Source organism: Salvelinus fontinalis, chromosome 12, assembly GCF_029448725.1.
Source record: "Salvelinus fontinalis isolate EN_2023a chromosome 12, ASM2944872v1, whole genome shotgun sequence".
In the NCBI taxonomy this organism is placed as follows: Eukaryota; Metazoa; Chordata; class Actinopteri; order Salmoniformes; family Salmonidae; genus Salvelinus; species Salvelinus fontinalis.
Window position 1 is genome coordinate 43,814,898 of NC_074676.1, and position 19,121 is coordinate 43,834,018.

At 42.8% G+C, this 19,121-nt stretch overlaps 2 protein-coding genes across 4 annotated transcripts in view; one reads left to right on the plus strand and one right to left on the minus strand.

Annotated features, from left to right (window-relative positions):
• The window catches only part of psmd1 (proteasome 26S subunit, non-ATPase 1), a 64,294-nt gene that overhangs the window by 15,934 nt on the left and 29,239 nt on the right, over positions 1 to 19,121 (plus strand). The window lies entirely within an intron of this gene.
• htr2b (5-hydroxytryptamine (serotonin) receptor 2B, G protein-coupled) lies at positions 236 to 17,316 on the minus strand. Its single transcript, XM_055940895.1, has 4 exons — positions 16,666 to 17,316; positions 15,140 to 15,757; positions 5,052 to 5,252; positions 236 to 1,955 (listed from the first exon to the last, which is right to left on the minus strand). The coding sequence occupies exons 2-4, from the start codon at positions 15,399 to 15,401 to the stop codon at positions 1,033 to 1,035; spliced, it is 1,386 nt and encodes a 461-aa protein (XP_055796870.1). The 5' UTR covers positions 15,402 to 15,757; positions 16,666 to 17,316; the 3' UTR covers positions 236 to 1,032.

A 19,121-nucleotide genomic window follows, 5' to 3' on the forward strand; every position in this document is an offset into this window, starting at 1 on the left:
GTTTATGGTGTGTTTATTTTGGCTCCCATGTCCAGTTAGCTTTGCTTTGCTTCATTACCACCCCATCAAGGAGACACTATATAAACTCTAAAGAAAGTGACACAGTAGATCGGTCGTTGCGGCCGCAAAACATATATTTTCAGAGAAAAAGACGACGTGTTTAAAATAAGATGACTTGGTCTGTAGTTACATCTGCTTTCAAGATCCTCTTAAGAACTGTAAAAAAGGACACAGCTTTTCTTTAAGCCAAGCACAGTTTTATACATTTCTGAACCATCACACATCCATTCATACGCTATACATTTTGTATTTGACAAGCTTCCCATTTGCAAAGGTATTGTCTGTTGCATTTATATATAAACATCAAAGTGGATTATTATAACACTTTGGGGAAAATAGGACTTGTGACTTTTTATAACATCTGTTCACAGTTTATAAAAAACACTTACCAAAACATTGCAGTTAAAATGGGGGGCATTTATGGTGTATTCTTCTTCAGAACTCTGTGTGATGTGGAGGCTGAATGTCTAGTTTATGTGGGAGGAGTGTTTGTCCTTTCAATTGGTAAGCATGTCATCTCCTCCATGGAAATTGTCGATAGCAGACATCCAAATAGCCCAGGGTACATGGGAATAGACATTGTATCCACTGAGAGTGTTTCCAGACAGTCTGTCTTCATTCCTTATCTGTCTGGCGGCCTCCTTAAGGACAATCCGACCTGAGCGTTGTAGGGCTTGTCTTTTATTTAGGGTAACTAACTCGACGCACCTATTTGCTGTCTCATTTTACTCCTAATGTTCAGCAATCTCTGTACAGAATCTGAGGGCCTCTTCTTTCTGGCCAAAGTGTTTGACAGAGATCGGCATCTCCTTTCGTTTTGCCCTTGAGAGCACACGGTGTTTTCTTTTAATAGCACCGAATCCACAGAAGTGATGCTCAAGGAAGGTGTCTTGTCACCTGAACCCCTGGACAACTCAAGCCTGGTCTGTCTTTTTTCACGTGACTTTCTGGTTCGAATTATTTCCTTTTGCACTACACATAACTGACATGCTCTTCGGGTTTGCAATCCTCATTCTCTGTAAGGAGCAGACTGTCCAGTACAAAGCTAGCAGAGGACTGCATGGGCGCTTGCCGTCGCCTTGGCGGGCTCTGATAGCTCACCGGCTCGATGCCGTTCTTCATCCCCCGCTTCATAAACAGCTTGGAGTTTTCCGCCACAGATGAATGGAAGGAGATCCGTGTCAGATTCCTGCAGCCATGCTGTTCCCTAGTTTGCCTGGCTGGCGTGTTAGTGGTGCTGCTGTAGTTACAGGTGATGTAGCGTGTGAAGGCCTGGCGGAAGGTCTTGTTGAAGAGGGTGTAGACCAGCGGATTGATGCCCGATGACACGTAGCCCACCCACACGAAGATCTCCATCAGACGGCCGATCACATGGACGTCGCAGCTGGCGCAAAGCACAGAGGTGATGTTGGTGATGAAGAATGGGCACCACATGACCACAAACAGAAGGAAGACGATGCCCAGCACCTTGGAGGCACGCTGCTCATTGGTCAGGTTCTGCATGGACTTCTTGCCTATGGTGGACATGCGACGGATGGGGATCTCGTCAACTATGATTGGGTTGGCGGGAGAAATGGATTTTCCTGGCATTTTCTCCGTTGTGGGAGAAGCCACGGACTGCTCCCCCTGGAAGACTGAGGAGACAGTTGGGCGAGTGAAGCGTTGGGTCACCTTTGACCTTAGCAGAAAGGCTTTCTTGCGCAGCACCTGGATGGTGAGCAGGTAGATGACCATCATGATAGTCAAAGGGATGAAAAAAGCTGTCATGGAGCCAAACATGATGAATTCTCGGAAGCTGTCTGGTTTCAGTAGGCATGTGTGGTTGCTGTTAAAGGTGACATTGTTGGGAAGATGGTAGTTTCTCAGCCCCTTGATGGGAATGGGAATTGCGATACCTGTGTGAGAGAGAAAAGTTTGGTCAGTCAAATCATCAATCCAAACTTTGTTGTCTCTACACAGTGTAAGATGGAAAGACTAACAACTTTGGTTGTTTGGGATTAAATGTGTTTGGGAGTAGAGACAGGATCCTCTCACAGCCAGTGGACACTTTATGCTGCTTTTCTTTTTTGCATTTTATTATAGGACATGAAATGTCCACATCTGCTTTTCCTTTTGATGCTGCCAGAGTACAACTCTGTTTAAAGTTTCAGGCTTTCACCACTGAGGACAGCAGAGGTAGCGCAAAGGGTCATTCTGGGACTTCTGGAAGTTCTCATTCTTTGCTTAAAAATCAAATAAACAAACCATATATTGCCAGCTATAATACAGTGACCGTGAGCACTACACCCTGGACGAAGAGACCCTTGTACTGTCGTGGCGTCTAAGTGCTGCTCGCGTAACTCTCTAAGCAATAGTCTGGTTTTGCTCGCCGAAAGAAAGTCGATGTGTAGAACCTTAGCCCTGAGATGAAAACTGAGAGCGTGCTGTTGTGAACGAGTCTGAACGCCCTATGAATTCCATTAACCTGCTAGTAAGCATGTCGTTGGATGGTGTATACCATGTGTATCCTGTACATGTGACCTAATAAAACTTAACTTGATTAATGCCAGGCTAAACTCTGCCAAGTCCTCACACCAGTCTCCTAAATGCTTCAGCCAGAGGAACCGCCATGGCTAACGATGTTAATGAGAATAGGGGTGTTAAATTTCATTTCATACTGGAAAGCATATATATATACACCCCCTAAAAAGGAGTGATTCTGCAGGTGGTGTGATGAGATATATATATATAAGTTTAGCTTTCCAGTACCACTTCTCAGTTCCTATGCTTCCTGGCTGATGTTTTGGTCACTTTTGAATGCTGGCGGTGCTCTCACTCTAGTGGTAGCATGAGACGGAGTCTACAACCCACACAAGTGGCTCAGGTAGTGCAGTTCATCCAGGATGACACATCAATGCGAGCTGTGGCAAGAAGGTTTGGCCACAAATGTGCATGTGTCAGCATATGGTCTCACAAGGGGTCTGAGGATCTCATCTCGGTACCTAATGGCAGTCAGGCTACCTCTGGCGAGCACATGGAGGGCTGTGCGGCCCCACAAAGAAATGCCACCCCACACCATGGCTGACCCACCGCCAAACCGGTCATGCTGGAGGATGTTGCAGGCAGCAGAACGTTCTCCACGGCGTCTCCAGACTCTGTCACGTCTGTCACATGTGCTCAGTGTGAACCTGCTTTCATCTGTGAAGAGCACAGGGCGCCAGTGGCGAATTTGACAATCTTGGTGTTCTCTGGCAAATGCCAAACGTCCTGCACGGTGTTGGGCTGTAAGCACAACCCCCCACCTGTGGACGTCGGGCCCTCATACCACCCTCATGGAGTCTGTTTCTGACTGTTTGAGCAGACACATGCACATTTGTGGCCTGGTGGAGGTCATTTTGCAGGGCGCTGGCAGTGCACCTCCTTGCACAAAGGCGGAGGTAGCGGTCCTGCTGCTGGGTTGTTGCCCTCCTACGGCCTCCTCCACGTCTCCTGATGTACTGGCCTGTCTCCTGGTAGCGCCTCCATGCTCTGGACACTACGCTGACAGACACAACAAACCTTTTTGCCACAGCTCGCATTGATGTGCCATCCTGGATGAGCTGCACTACCTGAGCCACTTGTGTGGGTTGTAGACACCGTCTCATGCTACCACTAGAGTGAAAGCACCGCCAGCATTCAAATGTGACCAAAACATCAGCCAGGAAGCATAGGAACTGAGAAGTGGTGTGTGGTCACCACCTGCAGAACCATTCCTTTTTTGGGAGTGTCTTACTAATTGCCTATAATTTCCACCTTTTGTTTATTCCATTTGCACAACAGCTTGTGAAATTTGTTGTCTATCAGTGTTGCTTCCTAAGTGGACAGTTTGATTTCACAGAAGTGTGATTGACTTGGAGTTACATTGTGTTATTTAAGTGTTCCCTTTATTTTTTTGAGCAGTGTATATAACATATCATTTAAATGGAAACCAGTGTGCTTATTTACCAAGGGTTCACTGGCCAGTCATTAACAATACAGACTCGAACAGTGGGCAAGAAAGTGATAAGAAGCCCATCAATCAGAAAAATAAAACAATGTTTATGTCTGTCTTATTGCACTTTGTCAAATTACCCATTTGGGTATATGCTTAACATTGGGCCAAAATATGGGAAACCCAGTTTGTCTGACGTTCCCTCGTATGAAACATGTTCTGTGTGAAGAGAATTCCAGTGGTTCAGCTGCTCCATCTCACCCTTGTTTATGGACTAAACTTATGGTCCTTAGCTTTATCCCTTGCCCCTTATCCTCTTCAGTCCAAATGTCCTTTTGTCTCGTAACCTAATTTTACTGAAAATACCAGAGGCTCTTTAGCGTTGCTTTGCTATTCAGTTTTGTAAAATTGCAGATTCCTATCTGTTCCGCAGTGCACATTTTATGCTTATTGTGAAGAGTCAAATGGTTACTGGTCCAGGAGTCCTCAAATAAGGTTGTGGTTTGAATGCTTGGTTTTGTCTTGAATGTTATTTTGGCTTAAACTTTTCTGAAAAACAAATCTGTGATCCATAACGTTGTAGCAAATTTGTAAAGTCGTTCTACTGCTCAAAGATAGCGCACATATTTTTTTGCAATTGTAAGCCTTGTGTTTCACTACGCTCATCACAAGGGCAGTGAAGCTAATTTCATTCCTGGGGGCATACTCTATCATTTAAACCTCCCTTTTTAATTTGATGCTGGTTTTGTGTAAATCTCTCTGGCTCATTAACTGTGTTTTCCCACAGGTCCCCCTTGACTGCTAACACTATGATGCTCTGTTACTGTTTTACAATGTGTTAGTCGGGGTTAAGTTTAAGCGAGGTACTGTACGTAAACGTTTTTAAATAGCTTTTATTGCATCTGGCTTTTCTGAGACATGTCACGTGACAATAGCTAAGGAATTGAACTGCAATGACATAGCGTAAAAAAACTGGTTCAGACAACGCATTGGAGAATGATCCTGATATCAACATAGGACCAAAACAAACAGAGCAGCTTACCAATAGATATGAACCACACCACTGCTATCTTGGCCATGGCTTTGGCCCTGGACTTATACTGGCTGTGCTGAATGGGCTTCTTGATGGCGATGTAGCGGTCCAGTGAGATGGCACACAGGTGCATGATGGACGCTGTGGAGAACAGGACGTCCAGGAAGAGCCAGATTGGGCAGAGAAACTCCGGAAGAGGCCACCCGGAATCTGAGAAACAGACAGATGATGGGAAGCATTGGATTGTTAGCTGCTCTCATAGGCCAATACAGAACCATTTGAGATTTAAGCCATGCCTTTCTCGACAAATTCTCAAACTTCATTACTGTGGTGCTAAATCTTTCTTTTTTTTTCACCCTGAGGGGAGCCAATTTGGATTTCAGTGCCTATAAGTCATTGTAAAAATCTACATAATAGCCATTAAAGTAATTTATTACCATCTACACTGAACAAAAATATAAAACGCAATATGTAAAGTGCATGAGCTGAAATAAAAGAACCCAGAAATGTTCCATATGTGCAAAAAAACAATTCTCTTGATTTTGTGCACAAATTTGAATATATCCATGTTAGTGAGCATTTCTCCAGTGATGTAAATTACTTACCCCCCCCCCCCAAATAACGACTTAAGTAAAAAGTTCTTATCTGTACAACTTTTACTCCACTAAATTCCTAAAGAAAAGAATGTACTTTTACTCCATACATTTTCCCTCTCACCCAAAAGTACTTGTTACGTTTTGAATGCTTAGCCTTAGCAGGACAGGAAAATGTGGTCTGATTGACATACTTATCAACCGAACCTCCCTGGTCATCCCTACTGCCTCTGAACTGGTGGACTCACTAAACACATGCTTCGTCGGAGCGTGCCCCTGGCTATCTGTACATAAATGTTTTTTTTAAAACTAAGAAATGTGGCCATCTGCTTTGCTCAATATAAGGAATTTGAACTGATTTATACTTTTACTTTTTATACTTAAGTGTGTGCATATATAAAACCAAATTCTTTTAGACTTTTAATCAAGTAGGATTTTACTGGGTCACACCTTAATAGAAAATTAATCATTACTTTTACTCAAGCATGACAATTGGGTACTTTTTACACCACTGCATTTCTCCTTTGCCAAGATAATCCATCCACCTGACAGGTGTTGAATATCAAGAAGCTGATTAAACAGCACGATCATTACACAGGTGCACCTTGTGCTAGGGAATAAAAGCCACTAAAATGTACAGTTATGTCACACAACACAATTCCACAGTTGTCTCAAGTTTTGAGCTAGTGTGCAATTGGCATTCTGACTGTAGGAATTTCCATCAGAGCTGTTGCTAGATAATTTAATGTAAATTTCTCTACCATAAGCCGCCTACAACGTCATTTTAGAGAATTTGGCAGTACGTCCAACCGATCTCGTAACCGCAGACCACGTGTAACCATTCCAGCCCAGGACCTCCACAACCGGCTTCTTCACCTGTGGGATTGTCTAAGACCAGCGACCCGGACAACTGATGAAACTGAAGAGTATTTCTGTCTGTAATAAAGCCCTTTTGTGGTGAAAAACTCATGATTGGCTGGGCCTGGCTCCCCCAGTGGAGGGGGGGGGGGGTTGGCTCCCCCTTCTCAGGCCCACCCATGGCTGCGCCCCTGACCAGTCGTGAAATCCATAGGTTAGGGTTTAATTCATTTATTTAAATTGACTGATTTTCCTTATATGAATTGTAACTCAGTAAAATCGTTGAAATTGTTGCGTTTATAATGTCAAGGACTACATGGGCTTTGTGTGTCGGAGGCGAATGGAGATTTGTCAAAGACGCCAAAATAAAAGGTGGAAATCTGGGATATTTTTCTAATAGGAAATGAAGTGTGAAGATGTTGGACATTTAGTCATGCCATTTCTCTTACTTTAGTGGCGTATGACACAGGTGTTTTATGTTTTTAATTCCTGAGGAGGAAGTAGCCCGTTTTGAAAATGGGACTAATTTCTGATTAGTCCCATTTTGTCCAGCAAACCTTTTGCGTTCTAAACAGAACTTGTGTTGTGGACATCAGTGACGCCACCAGCTTTGGGGAGATGCGTTTCAATAGCTAATGATTTAAAACCATCTCTGATGTAACCAATTCTGTTCATTTTAGTAAATAGTTAATTTACTGCCGAGAAATGCTTCTTATGACTCTTTGTATGGAGCTGAAACCGCTATGTTCTTGATGTAGATGTGTTCTGGCCCCTTCTCACCAGACGTGTTTGTTTATTTTGGGTCCCGGGCGTGAAATTGCACCATAATTGGGCTGGATTGTGTGTTGGAAAGGTTCTTGAATGATTTTCTTGTTAACCTGTTTTGCTGATGACTTGTATTTCATAATTCAAGCATTAGTGGATATGTTTATTTTTTTGTTAATTAACAAGTATTACTTTTAATTGTGTATACATATTAAATGATAAAATAAATACACAGTTGATCACAATATTTTAGTGTTCTATGTGTGCCCTATGAATGTAATGGGCATTCATTTTATTGGGGGTCTACTGCACACCATTTCAGGGGCTTTGTTCAGCTCCACGTCTACTGCACACCATTTCAGGGGCTTTGTTCAGCTCCACGTCTACTGCACACCGTTTCAGGGGCTTTGTTCAGCTCCACGCACCACTTGCCTTTTCTCCTTTTTTAATTTAGAAATATTTTCTGTGGTATATTTATACTTTGATAGGTAGGCTACTTTCTAAGAGTATATTTTTTTTGTGGGCCATTTTGTAATGGCTGTCATCTGTCTATTTAATATGGGCAAAGAATTTTTTCCGATGGGAATAATAATCAACAAATTCTACGTGAGGATATTGTGTGCTTATACCAGATTTAAAAAAAAAAATCTGTCTGCTGGTAAAGTTTTTGATATAAGTGTTGCCAAGGCTACAGAGGTGTCCATCCAAGGCCACATTTCTAAGACAAACGTGTGAAGTCCTTGCAGTACACCAGCTTCAAGAGAGAGGGAGAGGAAGAGAATTCTATGATAACAGAGCTACCAACCTCTAAGGTGAGGTCACCATTCCAGAGTTGGGGAAAAAGCTGATTTGGACTCAAATAAAAACAAAGCTGAGATCGCTGTCTTGGTAAAGGGCTGTGTCTAAGCAGTATTATTGTCATTATGTTAATCATGATTATTGCTTATTTTTTAGAAAATGTCCCCGTTCCAGCAAATACCGGGGTGTAAACGATCTGACCTGAGTCATTGATGTCTGTCAGGCTCTGATTATACAAGACATGCCCACAGTTCTTAAGGGCTTCCATATTTTATATGAGAAGCCTTTTGTTCTTCTGTAAGAGGAACTCATCCTAAATCTGGTAAAAGTTGATCTAGTTGTCACAATTGTTTTATAGTTTTTCTGTATGATATACAGTGCCTTCGGAAAGTATTCAGACCCCTTGACCTTTTCCGCATTCTGTTACGTTACGTTACAGCCGTATTCTAAAATTGATGAAGGGGGAAAACTATTTAAATCAATCTACACACAATACCCCAAAGGCAAAAACAGTTTTTTAGAAATGTTTGCCAACTTATGTAAATGTGATAGTTTTATTTTTAATAAGTATTCAAACTCTTTCCTCAGTACTTTGTTGAAGCACCTTTGGCAGCGATTACAACACTGAGTCTTCTTGGGTATGACGCTACAAGCTTGGCACACCTGTATTTGGGGAGTTTCTCCCATCCATTCTTGCTGCACAGCTATTTTCGGGTCTCTCCAGAGATGTTTGATAGGGTTCAAGTCCGGGCTCTGGCTGGACCTCATGGACATTGAGACTTGTCCCGAAGCCACTCTTGCGTTGTCTTGGCTGTGTGCTTAGGGTTGTTGTTCTGTTGGAAGTTGAACCTTCACCCCAGTCTGAGGTCCTTTGCGCTCTGGCGCAGGTTTTCATCAAGGATCTCTACATTGCTCCATTCATCTTTCCCTCTCCTGACTAGTCTCCCAGTCCCTGCCGCTGAAAAATATCCCCACAGCATGATGACCATGCTTCACTGTAGGGATGGTGCCAAGCTTCTTCCAGACGTGACACTGGGCATAGAGGTCAAAAAGTTCAATCTTGGTTTCATCAGAACAGAGAATCTTGTTGCTCATGGTCAGAGTCTTTAGGTGCCTTTTGGCAAACTCCAAGCGGGCTGTCGTGCCTTTTTTATTGAGGAGTGGCTTCCGTCTGGCCACTCTACCATAAAGGCATGATTGGTGGAGTGCTGCAGAGATGGTTGTCCTTCTGGAAGGTTCTCCCATCTCCACAGAGGATCTCTGGAGCTCTGTCAGTGACCATCGGGTTCTTGGTCACCTCCCTGACCAAGGCCCTTCTCCCCCAATTGCTCAGTTTGCCGGGCGGCCAGCTTAAGGAAGAGTCTTGGTGGTTCCAAACTTCTTCCATTTAACATTGATGGAGACCACTGTGTTCTTGGGGACCTTCAATGCTGCAGAAATTCTGTGGTACCCTTCCCTAGATTTTGCCTCGTCACAATCCTGCACCTGACACAATTTTTTTTGACCTCTTGGCTTGGTTTTTGCTCTGACATGTACTGTCAACTGTGGGACCTTATATAGACTGGTGTGTGTGCCTTTCCAAATCATGTCCAATCAATTGAATTTAGCACAAGAGGACTCCAATCAAGTTGCAGAATAATCTCAAGGATGATCAATGGAAACAGGATGCACCTGAGCTCAATTTCGAGTCTCATAGCAAAGTGTCTAAATACTTAGGTAAATTAGCTATTTCTGTTTTATTTTTAAGAAATTTGCCAACATTTCTACAACTGTTTTCGCTTTGTCATTATGGGGTATTGTGTGTGTGTGTGTGTGTGTGTGTGTGTGGGTTACTGAGGATTTTTATTTTATATATTTTAGAATAAGGCTGCAATGTAACAAAATGTGGAAAATGTCAAGTGGTCTGAATACTTTCCGAAGGCACTGTAGATTAGGGGTGTCTCAAATCAGTATGCAGGTTTTTGGTTTTTCCTTTTGAGACCTAGAAAACCAGGTGAGGGGAGTTCCTTACTAATTAATTACCTTAAATCATCAATTAAGTACAAGGGTGGAGTGAAAACCCGCGGACACTCGGCACTCCGTGGAATTTGATTGACAATCGATGTCCCACAGATGAAAATAATTGTCTTCTTTTGAAGGCTTTAACAACAGGCCTTCTAGAGTTTTCTATTCTGAACCGACGTCCTTCAAGGCAGCATTAATTTATACGTTGTATTTTTCTCTGTATAAAGCTTTCTGCCAGAGCACTAAATGGATCGCTTGGAGGTGTTGTTTACATTTTTAAATCAGGCATGTTTTGACTTAATAACATTTTCCAGGGTTCTCAAAATGAATTATGGTGAAGTTTAGGCTAAAAGACCGTGCTGGTTGAGTGGGAAACGTAGATCTAAACCTAGGCCCTACCAGTCGTGTGTGTGTGTGTGGAGACAGGGTAAGTCTGGGGTCGAAGCTTGTCTTGCAAAAGAGTGACCTCTCCCTGAAACAGTTTTAAGCTCATTAGTGAAGAAGGGTAAGAATGTTCTGTCGTCATCCTCTTATGGCCTTGGTGGGCTATTTCGTGAAATCTTAATCTTCATTCTACTCTTCACTCTGATGATAGAACAATGAACAAGTTTTCTGCACTGCCAGGTCTTATGCCACGGCCCAAATATATTCAGGTAAACATTTATCTGTCCGCCATGTAAACACTTCTCATGGTGCTACCTCGTAAATATGGCGCTATGGTTAGTGCATTCCCCCTCCCCTCCCGAATCCTTCAAATAGCTTTTCTTTAATTGTTTTCTCTCGTCACCCAAGCCTTAGTCAGCTGTATGTTTTTGGTTTAGCGCTGTATGTTAGTTAGTTTAGCACTGTAGTCAGTCTACAGTGCAGCCTTCAAACCTTTGGAACCATGTCATTTTTCAATGTGTTGGCTATAAGCCTTACATTCATCTGCTGGGCAGATGTGGAAGGAGCCCTCAGGACTTCTTTACAGCTCTTATCGAAAGCAATTGCACACTAGACATGCCCTCCTCCAGTAAAATGTTTAATTTTGGAAGAAGGTCTAATTATGATTGGGCTCACTTAACTCATTAATATTGGATGTTTTGAGGTGATGATGGGAAGTTTGTCTTTTTATTTTATTTTTATGACTGATCTTTTCAACTCCGTTCACTCCAAAATAATCTTAATTCATTAGATTCAGTAAGGACCCCCTACTGATGAACGAAGAACTAAAAACTCTGAAACTAAAAAAGAATTATGATTCTACAAGCCGCACGTTCACCGTAGGGGGCTTATTAAATCTGTAATTTGTGACTGAGACATATAAAAGTGTGATTCAATGCATGTACATTTGTGATTGATAGGCATACAAATACAGTTATTTATTGATACCTTTGGAATGAGGTCTAGTTGCTGCCGCAACCGAAATGGATTGTGAACGACTCTTGGCGGGAAAGCAGTTGGTTGACTATCGAGAGAGGAGATTAGCACAATATCGTTTGCGAACTGCAGCATTTCTTTCTGGATCAAGAAGGGACTTAGGTGGTGGGTGTGGCTGGGGTGTTTCAGATGACGTTTTAACGCCCCAATTTTGGTGGTGTAGAGTTTATTTTTAATTTTTTTAAATGTAAGCCAATTTCCTGCAATTCTAAACATTTCTCCATGGAGCTGATAATTTTTCCCGTTGCTGTTTTAAAGCTAGTTTCCTGCTATACGATGCGTTTTGCCGTGGCTAATGCTGTTTTTTTGCTCAACAATTAATACTGCATTGTTTTCGGAATTTTCTATTTTCCCTGACTGTCTCGCTTTAATTCTGGTGATCAGTTAGTTATCTAAGATTATATTATTTACAAATATTTAGGTCCATTTATCTTTTGTACATACTTTATCTGGTTTTAGTTATTTAAGTTCACTGCTTGGACTGGAAAACGCTTCAGCGGCCTGTCCAAGGATTATTATGGCAGAAAAATCCCTGTTCTTCGATAGCATTCAATAATTAATTAATTGCATTCATTTGTGCACCTTGCAATCAATTAGCAGTTCTAAACATGTACGCTGCAGCACAATCTAGAGTAGCGCGTATTAATGCTGCTCTTCATTTCGGCTAGCAGATCAAACATATGACAAAAATAAATGTACAAGTAACTCGGGGGTGGGGGGGTACAACTCTTTGGTCAGTAAAAGAGTCGAACTGCACTTCACTAGTTTGAGGCAATGGCTATTACTAGCTATTACTTTCTTTAAGTTTATTTTAAGCAAATGGTTGTTGTGGTTTATTGGGAATTTAGAGAGTAGTGTTTAATGGGGGTGATATATTAGCGGTGACAATACTGTAGTTACAACATCTCGTCTCTGTCCTCTGGTAAATGTCAGGTGGTATTTGGAAGTTTGCGCTGATTCCCTCTTGCCATTTGCCTGAACACACTGTTCTTAGAGCTGTAGGCCTGGATGTACACAGGCCTTAACTGGCCCACCCTGCCGAGTGGCTCTAAAGGCTCGGCGTGAAGCACTGACCCCCCCCCCCCCCCCGCTGTGTGCTCGGTCTCCAGCCAGTAGAGAAATGACAGGTGCCCCTGCACAAACGTACCGTGCGCCCATTCAGACATGGAGTTCTGTGCGAACTTACATGTGCGCACACGTACACACAGCCCCCCTCCCACTGAACATGGGCTACTACTCTTTAGAAGCGTCTGGCTGTTATTTATGTGATCACATGGCCTTGACTTTGATCCTCTCCTTCCCCTCCGTCTAGGCCGGATCCTCACCTTTCCCTCCGTCTAGGCCGGATCCTAACCTTTCCCTCCGTCTAGGCCGGATCCTAACCTTTCCCTCCGTCTAGGCCGGATCCTAACCTTTCCCTCCGTCTAGGCCGGATCCTAACCTTTCCCTCCGTCTAGGCCGAATCCTCTCCTTTCCCTCCGTCTAGGCCGGATCCTAACCTTTCCCTCCGTCTAGGCCGGATCCTAACCTTTCCCTCCGTCTAGGCCGGATCCTCTCATTTCCCTCCGTCTAGGCCGGATCCTCTCATTTCCCTCCGTCTAGGCCGGATCCTCTCATTTCCCTCCGTCTAGGCCCGATGGATGGAGCCCCCCCCCCCCCCCCCCCCCCCCCCCCTCACTACACAGTTAGTTAGTCTCGTGCCCACTGTTTGCACGGCACATAGGGTTCTTATACAAAGATGGTGCCTGTTTTCTGAAAGCATGACTTGAGATCAGATTCCTGCCAAGCACAGTCGAGGTGGGGTGCGTGTATGTCACAGGGCCGTTTACTCCAACAACATGAATGAGGAGTAGTGGCTCGACTATAAATTCTGTGTCAGGAGACAGGGGACTCTGCTAGAGAGGGAGCGTTTTAATTCTGCACTTTGAAACACAGCTGCATTTGTGGGGCGGCAGGTAGCCTAGTGGTTAGAGCGTTGGGCTAGTAACCGAAAGGTTGCTGGATCGAATGCCCGAGTTGACAAGGTAAAAATCTGTCCGTCTGCCCCTGAACAAGGCAGCACTGTTCCTCGGTAGGCCGTCATTGAAAATAAGAATTTGTTCTTAACTGACTTGCCTAGTTAAATAAAGGGCGAATAAATAAATTGTAAAGCTACGTCACTTAATGGAATCGAATGCAAATCTTTTCAGTTCGCTCTTATATCTGTATTTTTCCCTCTCGACCTAAGTGAGTGTGAGAGCCGAGGGAGAGGTTGGTTTGTGATTGGAAAGTCGTTTGTGAAAGTCATGCAGAAATTGGGTCATCGTGATCATTAGTACCTGATGTGAATGTGCCTCTGCTGTAATTACACAGCCAAAGGAAGTACCTTGTTTATTGTCCACTATCTTGTGTTTTTGCCATCTGCTATAATTTGTTTATACTGTAGCTGGCGGAGATTCAGCAGCATCTCTCGTGGTGTCCGATTTTTAAACACTTCTGTTCTTGAAATATTATATTATAAATATGCATGCTTATTTTTTTTGATCGGTTGTTCAGTTAAACAAAAGAAGGCGGCAAATTCTTGTCATCGAATGCTAGATCTGCTAGATCCAATTAAAACTATTTTGGCTACCTACAGTGGTGGATTTCTGCTTTGCAATGCACATTTCCAGGTGTTTCTCTGGTCTCAACTGACAGCAGCTTTGTAATAGCGGCTCCATGGGAACTGGGGTGACCAAGTGCAATTTAAACCTGATTGATGGGAGCCAAGCTAAACACAAGTAAGAGGCCAGCCTTTGTGCTTGAATCAGCAGCTGTGTTGGGGCCAAAAATAATAATTCAAGTTGATGTTGAGACAATCATGGTGTTGCAGTTCTATGAACTGTTCACACTTATAGGATCAGTACATTTTACTATCAGTTATGGTTGGGTTGTATACAGATGTTCATACCTAAATCCTGTACCGTCCTGGGAGTATACAGTATTATCGTCAGTGCAAACAAGTGGACATTTTGCATTTTACATTTTATGATTTAAACAAAACGCACGCGAACGTAAACTAATTGCGAAGACAGACACCTCAGTTCATAAAGTTGTACAATTAACTCAGAAGTTTTTCTGCATACAGAAAACAAATATTAGATAGCAAAAATGTTGATCCAGGAGGGGTTGATTGTCTCTGCTGTAACCAAGAAGCTTGATCTTGCCATCTTGATCTTGCCATCTAGACACTTGGTTAGTCAACCAAATGCATAGCTGGAGCCCTGAGCTGGTGAGAATTTATTTGGCCTATCTTAGATAGTTAAACTTATAATTCTAAGATATGTAGCTGAAACCATTAGTAGGGTTGTCACATAAGTTTCCATGTGCTCTTTGAGCCAGTCATATATGGTATGTTGAATGGCTTCTTAATTTTGCCTGTTCCATAATTTTTTTCATTAAGAATGCCATCTGCTTGATCTATTGACACAAGTTGACGGCAGGTATTTATTTTAAAAGAACCAATTGAACATTTTGTGTTTGAAAATCATACCGTGGGTATTTTAAAATACCCCATATACAGTATTCCGCCCAACCCTAGTATCAGCAGGGTCTTGAGTTACAAGTGGTTGAATGAAGGTACCAATGAATGGGTCCTTTCTGATGGCAAGGCAAGGGGTCAACCATGTTGAGGTGACTTACTGTAGAGCACAGTGATGAGGGCAATGGGCATCACCAGGAGTCCCACCAGCAGGTCGGCCACCGCCAGGGACATCAGGAAGTAGTTGGTGGCATTCTGCAGCTTCCTCTCCAGCGACACTGCCAGGATGACCAGGATGTTGCCCCCAATGGTGGGGATGATGACCATAATGATGAGCAAGGCGGCCCAGCGTAGCTGAGCACCAGCCACCTCCCCGGACCCCGAACCGTTGGCCGCCAGCGGGAGTGCCTCTGGCTGGGACATGCTGCTGTGGAGAGGACGGCTGGGCTGGGCGCGGGTTGGGGCTCTGCTCTGGCTGGTTCAGGGGGCTTGGTCAGCATGGTCACAGGGTCCCGCGAGCAGGGGCAGGGGTGGGTGGAGGGCAGCTCAGGTCCAGTACACAGGGCGGTGGCTCATACTCGGGCGCACCGTATAAACCAAAAGGGCCACAATCAAAAAAGCCCAGCAGCTCCAAAACTTAACAGGTTGCCTCAAAACGTGTTCAAGGCAGTAATCCAAGCACAGAATGTAGCTCTACAGTAAAAGGGGTGTTGTCTGACTCGTAATCCGAGCGCCGTTGTCTTCTGGTTTGTGTACGCTCTACAACAGGCCAGTTTCTACTAAAAGTTTTAGAAGGAAACAAAAGAGACAATGTTAAACCCCTTGGACATTAGTTTCCGTGTGAAGACCTAATGATGAGAGACATTTATCATAACAAATGTCATGGGATTTTCCTCCACAGTCATTAGTATTGTTTCTAGACCAAGGAAACGGCTATCGGGCTGTAATCACTGCTTGCTTGCGCGCTGAACTCTGGCATGTTTTTCTACATATTTTTTTTTGTGTGTGTTTAAAACAATTTTTTATCAACTGCTAACATGGTCGTTCTGGGTCTCTTTGTGTAGTGGTTTGAACATTTTATTTTCAAACAAAATGTTTAAACACGTAAGGTTAAAAACGATTGCATGGCATAAAAAAATACATGGCTAGAATTATTTCTTGAACTAATGTTAAATTATGCAGGGTTCCGTGTTGAACATACCATTTAAGAAAGTTTATGGTTAATTTTCATTTCACTTTTGAAAGCAATTTTATTTGTAAAAAATAATTTCCTTAATTTTCCCCTATTGCTTTGTAGTGTGTATATAGTTACTTGTAACACGTATAGCTTAATCACTGCATATCATAGTGGTTTAAGTCTGTGGCACTAGGGTAATTGTGAATTCCCCCTCTATTTTTATAGATAAAAGTTATGCAAACACAAGCATATTTGGTCATTTATTTAATTTACAATAATATTACACTCAATATAGTCACATCCTCTGAATAGTTTCTACATGTTTTTTTCCCATGTCATCATTAATAGTAACTCATACATTTTATATCTTCCTTTAAAGTTAACAGTCTGACGTTAACTCAAGCACAGCTCAGAAGTTCTCAGACTTTTTGATCAAAAACAGTAACAATTTCCTGTAGATTTGACAGATTTTTATTTTAGAATGATGAACAAATAGTTTGTCTTTCTTACCTTCATCAAAGGCAACAGCCCTTGTGTCCTGTACATTTGTATCGCCTTCTGAGTTGCTATATAATCCACATTTTTTCAATCGTGCAAAAACCAGTGCTGTTCATCACCAAACAACTCAATCCTCAAACTCCTTCAGTGACTGCTTTTTTCCCCTTGTCCCCGCTCATGTTTTTATACTTAGAACTCCTCTAAAATCAAAAAATATCACAGGCAGCCCTTGTGAAAATAATTGCCTAATATTATCTCACTTCGGTGCATTCCATCCTGAGGAAATTCCTTTGTCCCGCTTGTTGGATGAGCCCCCGGTTTCGATTCGCATCACCTACCGCGATCACAGGTTGAAAACTTTCAGATGTCCCGTCTCCCCCCTCTCGCACTCCATCTCTCACTCTGTCATACTGCTTCTCCATCCCCCTTTCTCCCTCCTATCTCTCTCTCTCACCACCTCACTTATCCATGAGTCAGGCTAGGGAGAAGACAGATGAATGTCTCAGAGCTGGCCGAATGCCGGTGTTTCTGGGAGGCAATTTCCTTCAACACAGTCGACTTACTGTTTATATTTGTCTCTTTCTGTTCTCTCCTCCAGTAGAGGCTGGGGATGGTGGTTGGAGGAGGAGAGAGTTTTTAGTTGTGTAGGTTAAATGTTGCTCCACGTGTCCTGTTGAAACAGCATTTTCACTTTTTTTTTTTTTGTTGATAAAAACTAAAAACACTTTTTCCGGTTGATGGTTATATAACAAATTGCAGAGACAAGTTTTTTTGTCTCCCTATCCATGCTTGTACAGGGGGTTATGTTTGGCATCTCAAATCTCGCTTAACTTGACAGCCTAACCACCCCCGGCCAAGTCGGAGCAATTGTCTTTTGATTAGAACAAAGGCCAAAGGTCGCCCCCCTCCTCGCCTGATTCCTATGTGAATCACTTGGATGCTCCTGATCCTCTGATGTTAGGAGTTGCCCAGGGACTTCCTGTTAGCGCCTCACAGACATCTGTTTTCCACCTTTCTGCATTAACGCTGCGGATGCTACTTGAAAACATTATTTAAATAAATACAATTTGATTGAACATTCAGCTGACTTAGATTTTACGACAATGACGTGCCCAATTCTTCAGATATCTTCTAGCTAGACAGGATAGCAATGGGCATGATTTCACTTAAATTTTTCTGCCCTGTCAACTCATGATTAAGTCTGCAGTCATTTCTAATTGGAGTGGGATTCATGGTGTACAGAGAAGTGCTGCAAAATGTTCTTATGTCTCTGTGTGGAAAGAAACACTGCTTTTCATGACTAATTTGGATCGAGTGAAATGACGAAGTGAATCATATCGGCTTTTTGGCAGTGTATGTATGAACTGGTACTGGTTTCATTAGCCTTAGTGTTTCCCTGCTTCCTGCTTACTATGTGTGCCACTGTGCTGGTCATCTCTGGCGGCTGAGAGGAAAGGACAGGATGGATTGAGCTGGTGCTACTGTACTTTTTAATAAAAAATAATAATAATTTCAGCGTCGGACACCGTCAGGACGTCTGGTGAAACGAAACATGTTAGGTGCACACGCACACAGCCTGTGTGTCTTCCATTAAATGCGGAAGACACATTTTCGATTGAATGCATTCAGTTGTACAATTGACTAGGTTTTTTTCCCCCTTTTAACCTTTATTTAACTAGGCAAGTCAGTTAAGAACACATTCTTATTTACAATGACGGCCTACCGGGGAACAGTGGGTTAACTGCCTTGTTCAGGGGCATATTCTTTTTACATTTTATACCTTGTCAGCTCGGGGATTCGATCCACCAACGCTCAAACAACTAGGCTACCTGCCGCCTCTCGGAGCAATGTTTATTAACTCCAAATGTTATCAAATCAAAGTTTATTGGTTGTGTACACAGATTTGCAGATATTGCCGGTGCAGTCAATGCTTATGTTTCTAGCACAAAACAGTGGAGAAATATCTAGAAATACAATAATGCACACAATCCCCAAAAAGTAGCTAGAAACAGGGCAACCGTGTCTGTCGGCACCATCTTGTCGATCATTTATATTGCTACGGTAGCAAAGCAAAACACATATTCAACCTCAAGACTTGGCATTACCAAACAATGATCGTAAACCTTAAATGTATAAAGCATTGGCTCATTGGAAAGATCTTATTTGCCTTAACCTCATTCATATTTTGCTAAACATTTTTTTTAATGGATAGTATATGTGGTATTGACAGTTTTGCCACTGGCTTAGTCATACAATGGACTATATACCTGTCGAACCTAACAGCAAAGACTGTGCTTGGCCACAGCCCTCAAAGAATAGATTGGAGTGTGGATCTCGTTCATCTTTCAATCACCCACGTGGGTATATGCTTGTAAAAACCAATGAGGAGATGGGAAAGGGCGGGACTTGACGCAGCACGTCAAGCGTATAAAATAGTTGTATTTTAGTAGATGAAATGATTGAATGAC